This window comes from Mustela erminea, chromosome 11 (genome assembly GCF_009829155.1).
Source record: "Mustela erminea isolate mMusErm1 chromosome 11, mMusErm1.Pri, whole genome shotgun sequence".
NCBI classification, from domain to species: domain Eukaryota; kingdom Metazoa; phylum Chordata; class Mammalia; order Carnivora; family Mustelidae; genus Mustela; species Mustela erminea.
Genome location: NC_045624.1, coordinates 79,756,939 through 79,777,474, shown reverse-complemented (window position 1 = coordinate 79,777,474; position 20,536 = coordinate 79,756,939). Strand labels below are relative to the sequence as shown.

The 20,536-nt window shown below is 34.7% G+C and overlaps 1 protein-coding gene across 7 annotated transcripts in view; it reads right to left on the bottom strand.

Moving 5' to 3' along the window:
- Window positions 1-20,536, bottom strand: part of PCLO (piccolo presynaptic cytomatrix protein) — a 400,035-nt gene that overhangs the window by 113,486 nt on the left and 266,013 nt on the right. For all 7 annotated transcript variants that reach the window (XM_032305895.1, XM_032305888.1, XM_032305890.1 and 4 more), the window contains 2 exons: window positions 20,332-20,468; window positions 13,241-13,331 (listed from right to left, as the gene is read on the bottom strand). In XM_032305895.1, coding sequence (XP_032161786.1) covers window positions 13,241-13,331; window positions 20,332-20,468 — 228 coding nt within the window. The remainder of the gene's footprint in view (window positions 1-13,240; window positions 13,332-20,331; window positions 20,469-20,536) is intronic.

Below are 20,536 nucleotides of genomic sequence, written 5' to 3'. Positions count from 1 at the left end.
CAATAAAGCTGAAATAAAAAAAACAAATAAAATAAGCTGTGTATAAAATAAACATGAGCATATTAAGGAAACAATCTTTATATTTGCATTTAAATTTAAAGTTTAAATCTACTTTAATTTTATATGTTTATTAATATGTTACAGAAAGTATTACAAAAATGTTTTTATTTTCATCTTAATATATGAAATATTTCTGATGTAACAAATAACCACTAAGTTTAGAAAAAGTGAAAATAGTTGGTTCATTTTGACACTATCACATGCTACATCTAAGCATCAGGAAATGCAAATTTTTATCAGTGCATACACTATCTTATGAACAGTAGTCCTTAAATCAATGGAGTTTATTATTCACAATAAAGTTATCACAGGATAATGATATATTACAATTTAGTCATGTCATTAGTTGAACTGAAGAAGAAAGATTATATAAATATTAATGCTAATGAAGTACTAAAGATAATGGAAAATTCCCCAAAGGATAGTTCAATTAAATCTATTTTTATAGTTTACACATTAATTATACTCACGAGTGAAACAGTGAAAGCTTATTTTTATATTCTTTCACCTACTAATTTCTAGGTTATAAATTATTTATATAAATATTTAGGAAAATATACCAACTTATATTAAAAAAAACATAGTAATTTCTCCTTTGTGTTCTTCTTAAATGCTACATTAATTCATCAATACTTGAACATAAAGACCCAAAGAATATTCCTTTTCTTCACTATTTTTATTTTACTAATTTTTGCTTTTTATGAGAAAAACATTCCTACAAATATAATAACACATATCAATTACCTTATAGCAATCCCTACTTGACTGTTTCCAGCAGCATCAAAATGGAAATGGAAACACTACCTTAATACCAAATCTAATCTATTTCTAAACCTCAGCATAGAAATTACATACTCAACCATTCCCATTAGCTTTTTCTGATCCAGTGTAATTGTTCTGTAGCATTCTTTTAAATATGTATTTAATTTTAAATACATATGCTTTACATATATGAAGGATTCAAAGAGAACATTTTTTGTCACATTTCCAAGAACCAAAGTGTAAATTCTTCTTTTCTAATGTAATGTGACTATGAAAAAAATGCTACACAAAGCATGTATAAAAGGCTATTCTCACTCACACCATACCAGAAGAGATGCGCCCAAGTTGGACTGCCATATGACTGAAATGGCCATTGGTATGGGAAATAAGGAAGATACACATATATACATACACACACACACATTCCTTCCCTATATACATACATATACATATGTATATAAAACTGTATGTATATATATATACACACACACACACACACACACACACATATCTGTCATTGTGCACCGAAATAATGCTCTGAGTCATCAATCTGAGAGGTTGTGCAGGGCTGCCTCTACAAGGAAGAGTAGCAACAGCTGAATTCTGCACATAGCTTTTATTTTGTTTTTCATCAGCAAAGCAAGGACAGATATATCAAAGCATGAGGAGGGAATATAAAGAGAAGGCAATTATCTTGAAGCCAGAAAGCAGGCCTGTACCACTCCCTATGCACAGGCACGCAAGGAGGGAGTTATGGAATAAGGGAGGAACAGGATATCGGCGCTAGCAATCACCTGAGGCAGGAAGGGGAGTTGAAGGTTACTTTCTTTCATAGCTCCTTATCTACACCCTTCCCGAGGAGATGATGTGATCCTGTTCCTACCAGGCCATTGCACTCAAGAGCCGGAGAACAGGAACGCTGCGTATGTTTCACTTGTTCCCACAATCACTCCTTGGGGCTTACAATACACTTTCTAGGAATAATGCCATACATATCTTCACTTCACATATGTATATGGGTATGTATAAATATACCCATATACATATATATTTAAACATTATATATAGATAGATGTAACAAAGTCACAAGTAAATATCAAAAGACACTGGCATTCTGGCTTTGTTGAATAGCACCTTTCAAATAAAAGATATTTCGTATATTGGTAAAATAATTTCATTAGAGGTGCACAGGATTTCTTCCTCCTGAGATACTTCAGAAATAATTCCCACCAAGAAAATTTCTTAGACTGCCATATTAAAAAAATCGTGCTTCATTCATTCAATAACATATGGATTTATTTCTTTATTTTAGGTTATTTAAGGTAAATGCAAAACTATAATCAGAAAGACCAAATCTGGGGTGATTGCATGATATGCCTATAAAAGGAAATTAAAGACAAACTTAATTCATTTAGCAGTACTTAGGGTCCAAGATGAAATAATTTTTGATATGAAATTGATATTACAAAATTAGAAGGTAGGGTCAATTTATAGACGTGACTTCTTTTTTTCAGATTTTTATTTATTTGAGAAAGAGAGAGAGTGGGAGAGGTCATGAGCAGGGGGCAGTGAGAGGGAGAACCAGGCTTCTTCCTGAGCAGGTAGCCTGACACAGGGCTCGATCCCAGGATCCCTGGGCATGACCTGAGCTGAAGGCAGAAGTTTAACCAACTGAGCCATGCAGGCACGCCTCTGGATAGAACCTTACTACTTACTTGTTTAGATATTGATCACATGGTGACAACCCAGGTCTGGGAGTGGGGTCATTTATTATGTATATAAAAGAAAATTATATTGCAAGACACTCACGTAACCCTATATTGTCAGTGGAAAAAGAACAGTTTCAACTTATATTACTGTAATGTTATGATAAGCTTTCCAAAATAAGTGCCAGCCTTTTTAATAAAAGATAAGTAGGAAGAAAAATACTACTGTAACTCAAAACTTGGCAATAAGCATTCCTTTTGGACTTCTGGAGCTAAAAGAAGATTGTTGCAGACAATCTATCGTGACTCCTGATGAATCACATCCGGAAAAATCCCCTCCCTTTGAGGGCAGGAGGATCCTATGACTTAGTTCTAACCAATAGGATGTGACAAAGGTAATGTGATAGTCACAACTATGAATATATTATCTTAGCCAACTAAGATGAGAGTTTTCTGCTGGCCCTGAAGAAGTACCCTGCCACGTGTGAGAGGTTAGGAGAAAGAACCACAGGGTAAGATGCAGAGAAGTACTCAGATGCTGAGAGTCGCCGGGCTGACAGCCAGAGATAAAACAGGGAAGCCTTAGTTCCATAATGGCAGGAAATGAGTTTTGCCAATAAACATGGGAGCTTGGAAGGATATTCCCAAACTCCAGAACAGAACACAGCTCAGCCAACATGTAGCCCACAGCACTGTGAGATCATGACATTGTGATCCCAGAGAAGCTGTGCCTGGATTCTTGACCCAAGAAAACTGTGAGATATTAAATGAGTGCTGTTTTAAGCCATTACATTTGTGGTAATTTGTTACAATTCAGTAGAAAATTAATACAAAGACACAAGTTGTATCCTGAGTGTTCTGGGCACACAATATGTATGGACATTACCTTGGTAGTAGAACTTGTGGAACATTTGTGTTCATAGTAATTACCACAGTGACTGAGCAGTGACAGAGGACAGGAATGAAAAGAAAGATAGGCCATGGAAAAAAATCACCTTTTGTCCAGCAAAAACAGAGGAAGAGCTCTGTGTATCAGTTCTGCGATGCTGGGATTCTGGTATCACAGATGTAGCAAGCATATGGCATCTAGGCAACACTCAATACATAACTGGATGAATACTGAATGGATAAATAATAAAATACCAATTTCTTCCCATGGGGCTAATGCATCAATGATATGAGTGGTAAAATAATCTAATTGTATTGCATTGTATTCTATTCTTAGAAAATGCCTTAAAATTACATTATCTCTTTGGATGTTAAAAGAAGAAAAAACCAAAACACACCCTCCCCACCCCGGGTTTATACATGAGACAAATGAGGCTTTAAGAAGTTAAGGGCTCAAGGCAACACCTAATAATATGGCAAAGGTAGAGAGAAGCCCACACTCTTGCTCCAAATAAGTGACGAGCAAGGCATCTCCTCTCTGGTTAGCACCAGTGTGTCTGGTTTGGAATCAGAGGGGATGGGTTTGAGGGCAGCACATCCAGCCCTTCCTGACCCTGTTCACTGGCAGAGAGGAGAGTGATGGGAGGTACTGCAATTAGGCCACTAAAGGAAGAAACCATCAAGACAGAAGCAATGTGTTGGGAACTAGCAATTCTTGGTCAAGACAGAGGAGAGGAAATGTTTCTGGCTTGGCCAGCCACAAATCATACCGTACCACCTAGTCAGTAGCTGGGATTGATTACATTGATCACTTGATATGAGTTTTGTCTAATATAATTTCTATTTCTCTACTGATGCGTAAATGTTTATGCCATCTTATATCTTTAACCATCATGTCAAAGAAGAAATTGTTACTTTTTTAGTATTATGGTTTTAATCATTTTTGTGTTTTTGCATTTGAATTACAAATATGAACTGCATCTGTATCTGTTAAATGAATACGTAACTGGATTAACACTTCTAGCTTCGCAGGCAAATCTATAGAGAAAAAGGACGCACAAGCCTGGTAGCATAATAATGGTCATAATTACAAGTTTTGGGAAGAGTTGAGAAACTGATTAGTTCAGAGAATTACTGAATTTGCTCAGTCACTTTAGACATAAAAATAAAATCCAGGTGTCCAGATTATTTTTGCACTACAGTCTAAACTTGTTCTCATCAAGAATCAATTTGCTATTGGTGAAGAAAGTATTCAACAAAGTTCAACAGCTTCTATCATCTAATATATATCAGGAGATACTTTGCACTAAAGAGTTATCTAATATAGTTATCATGGTTATTTTCATTACTCTGTTTAAAAGATTCTAACTACTACCTGAAAAGACAAGAAGTGCTAGAGGTTGCTAGGTGACCAGCTATGAATATTAAAAAACATTCCACTGAGATTGTGTTATAAGCAGAAAGAGAGGTGCTTTTCTTTATTTTCATCCAATTTTCTATTACATAAGATTTGTTGAACTTTTAACTGTCAAATGTCTTAAAAAACATGACTTTGAACTGATGAATTCTGTTTGATTTTTGTACCTTGTGCCACTTTTTTATATTTAATATATTATTTGATTTTTCTCAAACTCTTCAGGGATGGAGGCAAATAGTAAGTTACAGTGCAAGAGTTTTTTCTATGTGTATTCACTTCTTTCATATTAAAAAATTATTTCTACAACTTCTTATGTTAGATGTTCCCTATATCATCTGTGACAAAGAAGCTGAGACTAAGAAAATTTAGAAACTTGCCCATGTTGTCCAGGATGTAAAGAAGTTAAGATTCAAGCTTTTTTTTTTTTCATGACTCCTACATCCTTGTTCTTTCTATATACTTTTGCTCATTACTCTAATTGTTAAGAAAATATTCTAGGAGAGCAATATAAATCCTTACTCCTTTAATTCAATCTCATTTCTTATTTGCCCTTTTATCTGTGATCAATTCACATACATTTTTGATTTTTACCCTTAAATTTCACATTAACATTACCATTTGACCTCTTTTCTCTAGGCTAAGTATCTTGAATGTCTTCATCTTTTTCTCATGGAATAAAACATTAAAATTCCTTTAATTTCATGAAGAGTGCATAGAATAACGTGCTGACCTCCAGTTAGAAGTAAAGCACTTCCTTAGCAGGAACAGAAATGTGCAAGCAAGGGCGCTTGGGGGCTCAGTGGGTTAAAGCCTCTGCTTTCAGCCCAGGTCGTGATCCCAGGGTCCTGGGATCGAGCCCCACATAGGACTCTCTGCTCAGCAGGGAGTCTGCTTCCCCATCTCTCTCTGCTTGCCTCACTGCCTACTTGTGATCTCTCTCTGTCAAATAAATAAATAAAATTAAAAAAAGAAAGAAAGAAATGTGCAAGCAAATGTATCCTGACAGATGTCAGGAGAATTGATGATGTTGATGTGGACTGGCCTGGATAATAAACACTTCCTTTGTTACTGAGGAAATGAATGCAAGCTTTCATTAAAATTTACAGGGCAGAAACTGTGAGTTTTAGAAGAGAGTCAACCTGACCTGCATTTTATGTCTAAAGTTTTTTTTTTTTTTTAAGATTTATTTATTTGAGAGAGTGAGAGAAGGAGAGAGAGAAAATACATGTGGAGGAGAGGAAAGGTAGAGGGAGAGGGAGAGAGAGAATGTTCAAGCAGACTCCCCGCTGAGCACAGAGCCCAACACGGGACTTGATGCCAGTACCCTGAGATCATTACCTGATCAAGAGTGGCCATTTAACCAACTGAGCCTCCCAGGGACCCCTATGTCTATAGATTTATACTTAATTTATCCTTAAAAATAATTTGAGAAGCTTACAATGAGAAATTGTATCATATATAATGGCACACTAACAATGAGAAATTACATTGTATATAACACTGATAAAATGAATTTCATTAAAATGTAAAACTTTTCCTTTAAAATAAACTTAAGAAAATAAAAACACAAGACACAGACTAGAAGAAAATATATTTGGGTCATATACCTTATAAAGGAATTATATCCAAAATATATGAAGAATTCTTACAACTCAGTAAGAAGACAAACAACCCAAACAATGGCCAAAGTATTTGAACAGACATTTCACCATAGAAGACATATGTATTGCATATAGCCACCTGAAAATGTGCTCATTACCATAAGTCATTAGGAAAATACAAGTTAAAACAATTGAGTTTTCATCCACAACCACTCCAAAAGATAGCCATTACCATGTGTGGCTATGACATGGAGAAAGTGGAACTCTCAGACATTGCCGGTAAGAATGTAATATGGTACACTCATTTTGGAAAACTATTTGTCAGTTTCCTAAATAGTTAAAAAGAAAATTACCATAGAACCCTAAAATTCCACTTCTAGGAAACTACTAAAAAAAATCATACATCCAAATTCAAACTTGTCTGTAGATATTTAAAAAATGGGGGGTGCCTGGGTGGCTCCGTCAGTTAAGCTGCTGCCTTCAGCTCAGGTCACCATCCCAGGATCCTGGGATAGAGTCCCGCATCGGGCTCCTTGCTCGGTGGGGAGCCTGCTTCTCTCTCTGTCTCTGCCTGCCTCTCTGCCTGCTTGTGCTCTCTGTCTCTCTCTCTTTCTGTCAAATAAATAAATAAATAAATAAAATCTTTAAAAAATATATTTAAAAACTGAGAAAATTCAATGATAAAAAAAATGTAGACTACTTAGCAATAAAAAGAGCAATCTACTGGTACATAGAAGAGAAAACTTCAAAAATATTGGTAAGTGAAGGAGCTAGACAACAAAACTTCATACTGAATTATTCAATTTATGAAATGCTCAGAAAAAGCAAACTTAAGAGACTGAAAGTAAATCTCTCACCTGTGGTTGGGAGAGGAGCGTTGAAGGTGGGTATTGCTAGCAGACTTAAGGGAACCTGTTGTAATGACTGAAATGTTCTAACAGAAGATTATGGTGATGGTCACACAACTCCACATATTTACTAGAAGTAATTTATTTGTACACACTTGCAATGTGTACATTTATGATGTGTAAATTATACCTTATTAAAGTGGTTTAAATAATAAACAAAGAGCTATCCATATATGGTATTGCTACCAACTCAGAGCCAATGAGATCTGTTACATTTGTCTCCTATTTCTAAAAGCTCATAAAGATGGTAGACTAATGAAGAATGAAAATGAGCCAGTACTTCCACTGAAGACTCTGCTGTCTTTTGAACCTAAACATATTTAGTGTTCTTCCCTATTACACTTGCTAATTAGTCTTTCTAGCCTTGCAGATGTAGCCAGCCTGTTATGGAACTATACATAAGCAAGTATCTTTTTTGAAATCAGAAGAATTTCTTTGGCTTGTTTGAAACAGCTGTGTTTCTGGAGCCATAAGATGGTTTGAAATAAAAAAGAAACAGACTCATTTCTTGAACATTACATTTTGCTCTTTTTTTTTTCCTGTTAATTTCTCTCCAAGAAAAGAGGAAATAACATTCGTTGAGGGTATAGTAAGTATAAGCTTTTGTGCTAAGTTCATTTGCAATTATGTGAGATACATAGAGCCAGTCTTATTGTACAGATAAGCAAATTTATTCTCAAAATTTAAATATGTAATAGAGTTGAACTCCAACTCAGGTCTTTCTGCTAAAATTCACAACTATTCTCTCCACTTTGCCACCTTGTGATTGGTTGAATAAAGGCGTTCAAAATCATTATACAGTTGTTGATCAGCACCTATAAGTCTATCTTTGAAGTTTTCAGTTAATAGTCAAAAGATCTATTTTCTAAAAATCATAGATCATTTAAAAGAAGAGTGTATTCATGTATTTCTCTCTGTGAACATCACAAAAATAGAAATAGTAGTGCATAAATAAATGTGGGTACACAATTATTCATATACATGTATAGGTATGAACAATAATGTTTGGCTTTATCTTAATTATTCCTAAAATTCTATTGTAATAATTATTCACATTTCAGATTTTACTACTGAATTACGAGCAAGCTGTAGGCAAGGGTACGTGTGTGCTCATCCTATTATCCTAGCAATCAACACAATGTAAATCGCATCAGGGTGTTCAATAAATAAATATTAACAAATAAAAATTAAAAATTTATCCAATATGAGTTATAAAAACAGCTTCAAAATACATTTTATGCTGTAAAGCTTTTTGTAGGAAGAAAAAAGTTTATATTTTCTTAACATTGTCTACACATATCCTTAGAGTAATAGTTCTTAAACATTTTGGTTTTAATGAGCCATTTATACTCTTTAATATTTCCAAGGACCTCAAATAGCTTTTGTTCATATGGATTACAAGCCTATTTATTTTCTGTATCATAAATTAAAACTGAGAATTTAAAGCATTTACTCATGAATTTAAAATAAAATCATTCTATAATAATTATATTTTTAATAAAATGACTATATTTTAAAAATAAAATACTTTAAAAATGGGTGGTGTTGTTTTACATTATTGCAACTCCACTTAATATTGAGCTAAATGGGATATAGCTAAATGCTCATATCTGAGGGATTTGGAAGGGAGGGGGTTGGGAGGATGGGTGAGCCTGGTGGTGGGTATTAAGGAGGGCACAGATTGCATGGAGCACTGGTGTGGCGCATAAACAATGAATCTTGGAACACTGAAAAAATAAAATTAAATTAAAAAAAAATACTGAGCTAAATGGAATACAGCTAAATGCTCATATCTGAGGATTTGGAGGGGAAAGGGGTTGGGGGAATGGGTGAGCCTGGTGGTGGGTATTAATGAGGGCACGTATTGCATGGCGCACTGGGTGTGGTACATAAACAATGAATTTTGGAACACTGAAAAAATAAAATAATAAATAAATAAACAAAAATAAATGGCCATATCTGTTCTGTGTACCACGTGTTGTGATGGCACACATCATGCAACCTCCAAAGAACTCTCCTGGGCATATTCACAAGAAAATGAGGTTGCAAAAGGCAAATGCTATCTTACCATTTTACTATGAAAATATTTTTGACTTTGTGGACCCCCTGAAAGAATTTTGGAAACCGTGAGGATCTCCTGCCCAAACTCTGGGAAACGCACAGGAGAAACAATTTAAAAAACCGCACACATTTCTATTCCAGTCTTCTATTTTGAAATTTTTTCTGATTCCAAAGAATAAAAATATTTTTTCTTTTTTTGTGAGGTATACCTGTTTCACATAATTCTTATAAAATATTTTAATGCTATATCCTGTTAGGATGGTTTATTTTAATTTTTTAGAAGAGATTTTTTTAAATTTATTTGAGAGCAAGAGAGAGAACACGAGTGGGGTAAGGGCAGAGAGGGAGAAGCAGACTCCCCACTGAATAGGGAGTCTAAGATACCAATGCCCAATGCCAATGCAGAGCCTGATGCAGGACCCTCGGATCATGACCTGAATGGAAGGCAGACACTTAACCAACTGAGACACCCAGGTACCCCCGGAATGGCTTATTAAACTATCATAAAAGATAAACAGCTTTTCTATTTCCAGTGGGTTTATATAACCAAAATGAAAATGCACTAATGACCATCTAGACCTTCTCTTAGTGAGGGCAGATATGCTACATTTTATTCTTCACTCTTTCCTTGCTTACATCCCCATCCTGTTTATAAAGGCATTTAAATTTTTGGTTAGATAACTTTTTCACTACTGATGAAGCTACAGTCCACTGCTCATTTTCTCTAAATATGAAAAACAAACAACTTAATTTTTTTTATTATGGAAAGTGTCATACATATTAAAAAGTAATGCAAGTCTATAATAAAACCCAGTGTGGTCAACCATCCAACTCCATCCATTACCAAATCATATTCAGTTTTTTTCATCTATTCCTTCACCATTCTCCATACAACTAATTTTGAAAGTAATTGCAGATAAGATATTGTTTCATCTGTAAATATTTTAGTATGTATCTCTAAAAAAATCCTTAATTTTTATTAAAACATTAACATCAAACTGGTAATCATAGCCAAAAAACAATTGTAAATCTCTAATGTCACCAAATGTTCAGTTAGAGAAATAAAGCTTTTGGTTAAGCAGCAAACAACAGAGTGATCAGTCAGGAACACAAAGGCTCTGTGCCAGGCTTTGTCTGCCATTAGCTTAGACCTTCGAGTCACTGCCAAAGAAGTCATTTCTCGCTCTAGCTTTGCATATACATGTATTTAAATCCCTTTGAGGTACTGAAGACTTATTTGAAAACAGCATGAATTGTTTCAAAACATTTAATTTACTATGCGATCATGCTACCCAAGGACACATGGAAAATATATTCAGTATTAAATGATGCAGGGGAATATAATGAGGGAAAATATTTTTATTTTTGTATTAGGTAAATATCAAAAGAAAAAGGGGCATGCTGGTAAACATATTGCTCAAAACAATGAGGGGCGCCTGGGTGGCTCAGTGGGTTAAAGCCTCTGCCTTCGGCTCAGGTCATGATCCCAGGGTCCTGGGATCGAGCCCCGCATGGGGCTCTCTGCTCTGTGGGGAGCCTGCTAACTCCTCTCTCTCTCCCTCTGCCTGCCTCTCTGCCTACTTGTGATCTCTGTCTGTAAAATAAATAAATAAAATCTTTAAAAAAAAAAAAAAAAAAAAAAAAAAAAACAATGATTCTTTTTTTTTTTTTTTTTTAATTTTTAACATACCTCATTTTATCTCTTAACATCTACTTAGACCCTCATTGTAGATGCAAAACTAAATGTCCCCTACAGACATTTTGCTTGTCTTCTATTTCTTTTTTTTTTTTTTTTTTTTTTTTATTTCCAGCATAACAGTATTCATTATTTTTGCACCACACCCCGTGCTCCATGCAATCCGTGCCCTCTATAATACCCACCACCTGGTACCCCAACCTCCCACCCCCCGTCCCTTTAAAATCTATATACAGAGGAAAATGAATTTAGTTTTCAGGCTAAAATATTTATAATGAGATATCAAAAGCTCTTATTTCTGTCTTTCTTATATTTTAAAACTTTTTTCCTAATAAAAGAAAACAAGTTAAAATAATGAGTTGCAAAAGAAAAGTAAGAAGGGGAGGACTAACACAGTATAAAAGCAATAATACAGTTAAAAGATAGATACATTGATAAAGAGTTCTGATGATTTAGTAAGATTTCTGTTGTTTGTCCTAAAAAAAATGGCATTGCTGGAAAGTACTACGTTGTTTTGCTTTATGAGCTGGAGGGAACTGAAACAGTTTGCAGAAGTAATTATTCCATAGAGTTATTCCATTGTACTTATTCCAACTCATGGAGCCCATGGATTTTAAGATTCACCCCTGGAATTTTCATCAGTGCTTAAAATACAGTGTGCATGCAATAAAGCTATGGAAGTTTAAATTATCTGTCTTTGGTAGGAGAAAAATTACCCAATCTTAAAAGGAAAACAACATTAGACTCCTAATCGATTCATTCTCTATGAAAATAAAGACAGGAAAATTGCTCAAAGCAAAACCTGTTCCACATCTTCATGCTCCATGGTCTAAAATATGCAAAGAACAAGAACAAGTAAACTGAAAACATATCTATTTTTGTCCTTTGTTATATCAGTCCTTGAAGGAAAAAAACCCCTCCAGCATAATATATACCATGTTAGATAACTCACCTACATATGTTCATATATATGTATATATATACACATGTATATACACACATATATGACATGTATATTTATGAATATTTTCTGTTGGTGTACACTGTCTATAAACACAAGGAATATACTTGAATAAGAATACAGGTACTACTCATATTTCAAAAAGTCATTAGCGTTGACAGAATTTATATTGTGTCTCAAAGTTCTAAACAAAAAATTTAAATTTATAATATAAACATTCCATTATCTTTCAAAAGCATCAAGATCATGAAACACAAAGATTGTGAAACTATCACACCAGACACAAGGAGGGTTGACAACTAAATGCAATATGAGATCTGGATTGGATCCTGGACCAGGAAAAAAGAAAAGAATTTCGTGGGTAATTGGGGAAACTAAAACTCTAGATAAGGCTTGTAGATGTGCATGTGTGTGTTTTAAAGGTTTTACTTTTAAGTAATCTCTACACCCAACCTGGGGCTTGAACCTACAACCCTGAGGTCAGGAGTTGCATGCTCTACTGATTGAGAGGCACCCCAAGGCTTACAGATGTTTTAATAGTACCATATTCATTAACGTTCACTTCCCAGTTTTGATCATCTTATTGTTATTAGATAGATGTTAACACTAGGGAAACTGAGTCAAGGATGGGCGGAAGAACCGACTGTACTACTTTCTGGGGAATCCAGAATTTTCTGGGTATCTAACATTTTTTCAAAATAAAAAGCTTTAGAAACCTGTCAGATGCTTTGGTTCACATAAGAACACAAACAAGTAAACAGACAAAAACTCAGCATAATTGATAATATTCAAATTGACAAGGTATAGGGCGGTTTATTCCTTAGAAGAATCAGAGATCTCTACTTCCTGTGTGAGGAGGTTTTATAGTTCTAAAACCGGCGGCTATATTGTTCAGAACAATAATTATGGAGTATTATAATGCCATGTATGTATTAAAAGTGCAATTAAAGAAAAAATGACCTAAATGTGTACCACTTAGTAATCTGTCATATTAATGACTATGCCCTTAAAGTCTTTTATTTTCAAAAGTATAGTCTAATTATTTTTTGAAATTCTCCAAAACACAATTTTTGATATAGAAGTAGTATTTTCTAAAATTTGATAAGTCATCTAAAGTGAAATTCAATATATATCCCAATCTGACAATAAAATAAAAAGTAGATTATTTGACTTCCTTTACCTGAAACTGTGTGATCCTTCGAGTCTCTTGTTATTTTTATCCTTGCATGAGGAAAGATATAGTGCACAGTCTTCCCGTTCATCTGCATAATCTAAGATACACATATCATAAGGTGAACAATCAATGTTCAAAGACACTTTAAATGCAACATACAGATTTACATTTGCTTTTTTAAAGTGTATTGATTCAATCAATAAACAAAAAATATTACCAGCTTCTCAAATCATCACAATTTAAGCATTTTACACTATATAATATTATTGATTTCTGAGGCCCTCGTGATCTTCACATTTATAAATAATTACTCTTGCAAACTGATTTTCTGTGTTTGGGAAATTGATAGGCACACTTTAACAGGTTCTAAAGAATGTCTGTACCTATAGTAGTACATAGACGACAGTGGTAGACAATGTATGTGAAAATGTGTGTGTCTCTGTTCTTGCTCTGGGCAGCCTAGAAATGGAACGCCATTTCTAATTTTTGGCAATTAAGTGATGCTAGAGGAGAAAAGGCAGGAAAAAAAATCCTCATACTATACATCTTTATCACTCTAATAGGACTGCTTTATATTTGTGTTGCTTTGATTTTATTGCGGAGCTGTGCTTTTGCTATGCGTATCTACCAGAAGTGTCAATGTACATTGGATGCTGAGACTAGTTCTACATAAAGAAAGCCTTTGCTCATTCTAATTCTTTCTGAGGCCTTCCTTTTATTCAAAGCTGTGTTACTGGCTGGAGTTATTTCTCATTTACTGTTGACATTCCTTCGGGTAGAAGAACCAACCCTGAAAGCTATTGTAAGCCTGTGATCCAAATTCTCATTATTGAGACTTGAATATGAGACTACTAGAGATTGCATTATCTCTGTTTCCCCCTGGCAAAATGAGATTTCTGAAACAAAAATAAATCAGTGAATGCAAACTTGTGTTTTGTATTTTATGATACTTTGCTTTTACATGAGATCTGTGAAATAATAGGAGATAAAAATAGTGAAATATTTAGTCATATCTACATTAAGAGAATTTTATTAGTATGAAGCGTCCCATCACCTTAGAAAAACTTGACTCAATATTACCTATTTCAGAATGTGTTTAAGAAGTGTATGAGAGTGCTAAACCAAAATATTAAATAGAAGTTAGAACCCAAGAGATGTTGATTTGTGATTTCTTGAATACTCGTGTGGTTTTAATGTGTAAATCCACCCATAAGACTGTTAGAATTCTACATATTTAAAGTAAAATATGTATTGAGAAATGCAAGCTCAAATTATAGCCTGTAGCTTTTCTTCTCTTCAGGAAAGAATAAGCGTAATGAGGTTTCTGATGAACAGAAAACACTCCCCAAACAACAGCAGAATCCTGTTGAGTCCAGGGATATTATCTGAACTCTTCAAAGTAGAACTAAAATGTTATTTGCAAGATTGTGAGTAAATTATAGGCGGTCTAATCAGTTCATCTAGATAATTTGTACCACTACAACTATGTAAGCCACCAAAAACCTTACTTATTTATATTCATGGCAAGAGGAGTGTATACATTTTTCCTTGATTCTCCCTGTCTTGTTTCCTCTGTGTCGGTATCTGTCTACCTCTGTCTTTCTTCTTCCCTCTCACTTTCTCTCCTCTTACTTTCCCTCCCTTCATCTTTTCTCCATTTCCCTTCTTCCACTTTTATTCCTCCCTCCTCTCATCTGCATTTAAAGATCTCAATTTTTTTTTAACTGAAATTTAAACCATGTTCAGTGAAAATACTACAACTATTAGGTATAACTGAACTTTCCTTTGGTACTGTAGATAACTAATCAAAATTGGTATTATTTCATTTTGAGTATCTTTAATTTCATGTTTTATTTGACAACAATCTTTAAAAGTCACTTTTTTCCCACTTGGTCAACAATAAAGTAAGAAAATGCATTTTCATTATTGCTATTCTTTCCAATTCTCTAGACTAGGCAGAAGGTGATGTAAGCTCAAGTGTATCTGTTGCCCAGTCTAGGATAGCCATAAGATTTTCCAAGTTTTGCAGCAGAGTTTTATCAGCTACCCATTATCACCTTCTAATTTGTACGTATGATGTTAGCAGAAGGGATGTTAGCATCTTTATTTCCATACAATGTTGCTTTCAGAACATCTCACAGCACCTCCTGTAATGTCTATAGCTAGCATCATGAGCTCACTTAATAAATCAAAAACATTAAGCTGCCACAATTATGATCAAAGTGACCAAAAATCTGTAGAAAGCAGTGGTATCTGTCTTCCATGTATGAACTGGTTGGATCTTAGCTTTTTTCTAAGCTTTGCAGGTGAGTGTTCAAAGAGTTCTCCAGCAGATGGAGTTTCAGGGTCAGTGTTGCTTCTGCCAAGTAAGAGGAGGAAGGATGGCAGGACTGATGTCAAGTAGTGCCCACACCTATTTCTCCACCGTGTGGTCTCTGATATTACTGCCTTTTGGTGATTCTGCACCAAAGAGCTATCAACTTTATGTCTGCCACCAAAAGGAGTCTTCTTCTCTACAAATATTTTCACGAATAATTGAGCCATCATACTTATGAAATAATAACACTTGTGTTAACATACCTTCGATTCAAACGGACATTCAACCTTTTTCCTCTCCTAAACACCATGCATGCTAGAGGCAGAGGAGGGAGTGTCCTTCCTATGTCCCAAATATTGTTCTAAGCACTGTATAGGACTACGGTGGATGGAGTAGGGAGCCCCTGCTCTCTCGTTGCTCATAGCCTTTGACATAATGCATGCAATATTATTGGAGCACAAAGGAAGAACACTTGCCCCGTTGTGTGGGAGGTGGTGGTGATAGGATGAGAGACTTTCTTGTAAGATGAGGGACGCAGATGGAGTCTTAAATGATGAGTAGAGTAGCCGAGATGAGAGCAGAAAGAGTGCTCAGGGAAAGGGAACAAGACATCGAAAGGTTCAGAACACAGAGGAAGAATGGCTCTCTCAATGGAGCTCAATTACATCAATATTACAGTTGCATGAAGATTGCAATAGGCAAGGGCTCTAGTTCAGGATGTGGAGGCATTTGGTACTAGTCAAGAAGTGCTCACCTTTATAATTACCCTGTAAAGGCTATTAGCCCTATTTATAAATGAAGTGAAAAAAGCAAATCTGTTTCCTTTCAAATAGATTCATAATATATTCAAATGATAATATGATTTTGAGTCTAATAAAAATTCAGAAAACATTTTCTGTTTCTCATATATTTTTACATGTTATTTTTTAAGCAGATAAGTTCATGTTTGCATTAATCAATTTGGTTTTATTACTTTCCCCTCCAGGGCACTTTATGAGTATAAATTCTTGTTATGTGTAAGCTTCCAAATAAAAGAATCTGGGTTTATTAGAACCAAGGGCTTGATATTACCTTTTTATGACTGGACATGAAACAAGTGAATAAAATGAGAACGCCATTTTGCTATTCTCTCTAGACCAAAACACAGTTATGATGAACTAATGACTAAAACAGTACCTGAAGATAAATATTAATGCAAAACCCCATGAATTTTGAGTTTTATGTAATCAAAATGTATGTCATCTTCTATGTAGCTTGTTTAGAAAAAACTATAGGTAGAAAAACAAAGAAATTATTGTCACAAATTTAGCATATTTGTTACTTTTCTTTTTTTAAAGATTTTATTTATTTACTTGATAGACAGAGATTACAAGCAGTCAGAGAGGCAGGCAGGGAGAGAGTAGGAAGCAGGCTCCCCACTGAGCAGAGAGCCTGATGCGGGGCTTGTTTCCAGGACCCTGAGACCATGACCTGAGCTGAAAGCAGAGGCTTTAACTCACTGAGCCACCCAGGCTATATTTGTTAGTTTTTTAAAGGAGGTTGAGGATTACCATCTGGAAGGGGCACACAGTGGTATCTGAGGCAAGCATATTCCCTTTCTTGGTCTGTGTGTTGGTTATATGGTCGTTCACTTTATAACTAGCTTATAATTCTGCCTACTTGTTGTTTTGGTAACTGCATGAATAGGTTTTTTTTTTTTTTCTCTATGTTAGTTATCAAAGTAAAAAAATGTAAAAACCTTATAAATGTAAAAAATAACTTTTAATAAGTCACACATTACTTTATCACATTTATTTATAAATAATTCTACCAAGGATCCTCAGATTTTCTACTTTATTAAAAATAGCAGGAAATTCATGGAATGATTCTTAAATATATTCTACTTAATTTTGGCATTATATTGGTCTATATTTTGTTTAAATACAATGATTATATGCTCAGCAGATTAAAATCATAAAGCTGCAGATGTTAATAACAGAAAACTAGAATCAAAAAGTGCCATTAAGGTCGTTAATGTTTCATCTACATACAGAAGAATTCCAGAAAACATTTTTTGAAGTAGACACAGATTATGTTAAAATGTATCCTTCAAGAATACTGGTTGAATAAATTAGTTGAGCAAGACTATTCTAAATATCCATGGAAATAGTAATGTCATAAAGTAATTGAACAGGAGCGATTTTCTAGCTTTCCATTTATATATTTCATCTTATTAAGATTTCTTTAAAGGATTTGTGCTTTCATTGACTTAATATGGGTTTGTGGGGAAAAAATAAACTTCAAAGAAACAAATGAGACAGGTAAGATATAAAAAGCAAGTCAATAAAGATGGATTCTTACAGTAAAATATATTCAAGGAAGCTATTTTCAACTGACAGATTATTCCAGTAATTATAGATAAAAAGAGGTAAATTTACATTTTATAAACATGTTCAGGATGATTTTATTAATTTTTTGTGCTCATCAGGCTGATCTAATTGATGAGACTGAACTACAGATATAAATACAATTTTAATAATAAGGTAGTCTAAGAAAGGTCTAATTCAATTGTCTGATACATTTAAATGAAGAACAAAGAAATGAAAAAATATGGACATGTATATAGAGGTAAACCCAGCCCTAAACAAAATTTTTTTTCAAAAAATATTTCATTATTTATGTATTTTCATCATAAGTGCATTCCTTAATCTCCATCACCTATTTGACCCATCCGCCCCATGTTTACCAGAGGGGAGATGGGTGGCAGATGGGTCTAAACTATAATCTTATTAAAAGATATCAAAAACTGAAAAGAATATTTATAACATATAGAAAATAATTCTAGTATTTCTAGAAAATATGATAGCATGTATAAAACTACTACAGAACAAAATTTTGAGATAAAGAAATTCTTTTTTTTTTAAAGATTTATTTATTAATTAAAGAGAGAAAGAGACAGAGCAGGGGAGGGGCAGAGGGAGAGGAAGAATCCCAAGGCAGACTCCTCACTGAGACTGGAATCTGGCATGGGGGTCCATCCCAGGTCCCTGAGGTCATGACCTGAGCCAAAGTCAAGAGCTGGTCTCTTGGCTGACTGAGCCACCCAGGTGCTCCCAAGATACTCTATTTAAAATCTTGAAATTTGTTCATGAAAACTGAAATTCCTTTGGAAAGAAATCAAATTTGAGTATAGATACTGTCTTTTCAATGGCACTTACATGTGATGAAAGTCCTCTCTTTTACACTTGAATGTGACAAACACGGAAGTAAATCACAGTAAGTTCATATGGTTTACTTTTGATTTTCAAAAGCGAGTTGTCTTATATATCAGAGAATCAGTAATAAGGCAGGATTATTTAGGAATTAATGTATAAGAAATAACTCTCTCTTCTATGGGTATTTTAAAGTTTATGGATACACAGCCTATAAATATCTGATGTCTTAGGGCAACTGATTTAGGCCACTGGGCTTACCAGAGGAATCTTCCTCAATTTATCTAACTTTGATCTCCTATGTGTCTTTCAAAATTCACTCAAACACCACTTCATTTGCTCTAAAGTGAATATGACCATGAATTTTGACATCACATTTATGTGAAATTTATCTCTAAGTTTTAGTTTCACCTATGAATAGATATTAATTAGGGCACCCTGGGTGGCTCAGTCAGTTGAGCATCTGACTTGATTTCAGCTCAGGTCATGATCTCAGGGTTGTGAGATTGAGCCTTGCATGAGGCTCTGTGGATCAGCTGGAAGTCTGCTTGAGATTATCTCTCTCCCTCTTCCCCTCCTTCACCCTCCCCAACCCCTCCAGGCTCACACACACACACACACACACACACACACACACACAAACACACACATATACTCTCTCTCTCTCTCTCAAATAAGTAAATCTTTAAAAAAAAATAGATATTAATTAATAGTACCTAGTTTGAGGTTTTTTTTTTTTAAAGATTTTATTTATTTATTTGACAGAAATCACAAGTAGGCAGAGAGGCAGGCAGAGAGAGAGCCTCGTTTGAGTTTTTATGATGATAAAAATCTAAAGATATATATGTAAAATATAATAAAATATAAGTTCCCCTCTTTCCCAAAGTGAAGCCTTCCCTGTCCCCAGCTGACTTGGTTTGGTCACCCCTTACTTGCTATTTCTTAACACCCAAACATACTGTTATTGGAAAGCACTAAAACTGCCCTTATCTATTTCATCCAACATTCTGTAAGGTCTTTAGGAGGTACATGAATCAATTGGGATAAATTGGAGGGTGAGACGAATCATGAGAGACTGCGGACTCTGAGAAACAAACTGGGGGTTTTGGAGGGGAGGGGGATGGGAGAGTGGGGTGAGCCTGATGTGGGTATTAAGGAGGGCATGTATTGCATGGAGCTGGGTGTGGTGCATAAACAAAGAATCTTGGAACACTGAAATAAAATTTAAAAAAAGGGGATCTACATGTATTGTCCCTGCATAATAGTGTTTGGTATGTTGTACAAACTTAACTATCTTTTATGGAAGAAAGAATCACTTAAATTGCCCAGTAGAAGCACCACAGCTATACTGCAATGTTGATATCCAGGGATGATTAAGTAAGATACTTAGTATTTTAAGTTACTGAAAAATAATTTTTTTAATGAACATGAATGATAAAAGTCCCATGCATTTTAGGATTACTGAGACCAATCTAGGATGACTGTTTGATTGACCAATTGACTGATTAATGAATTGACTGGATGATAAATGGATTTTTTTGTGGCAGTAGGGGGTAAACCTAAAAGAGATTTCTCAATATAGCACTTACTTGCTCTTGATGTTGACTAACTGGTCTAGAGTGGACCAATCTTTCTGGCAGTTTGCGATCCAGACCATGTCCATTTTCCAAACGAGACTCCCTGGGTTTGTCAAACCAATCTGTTTCTTCACGACGCAGATGATAGGCTTTGGAGACCAAGGAAATATCAAACATTGCAACCAAAACTAATACAGATGACAGAGGACAGCAGATG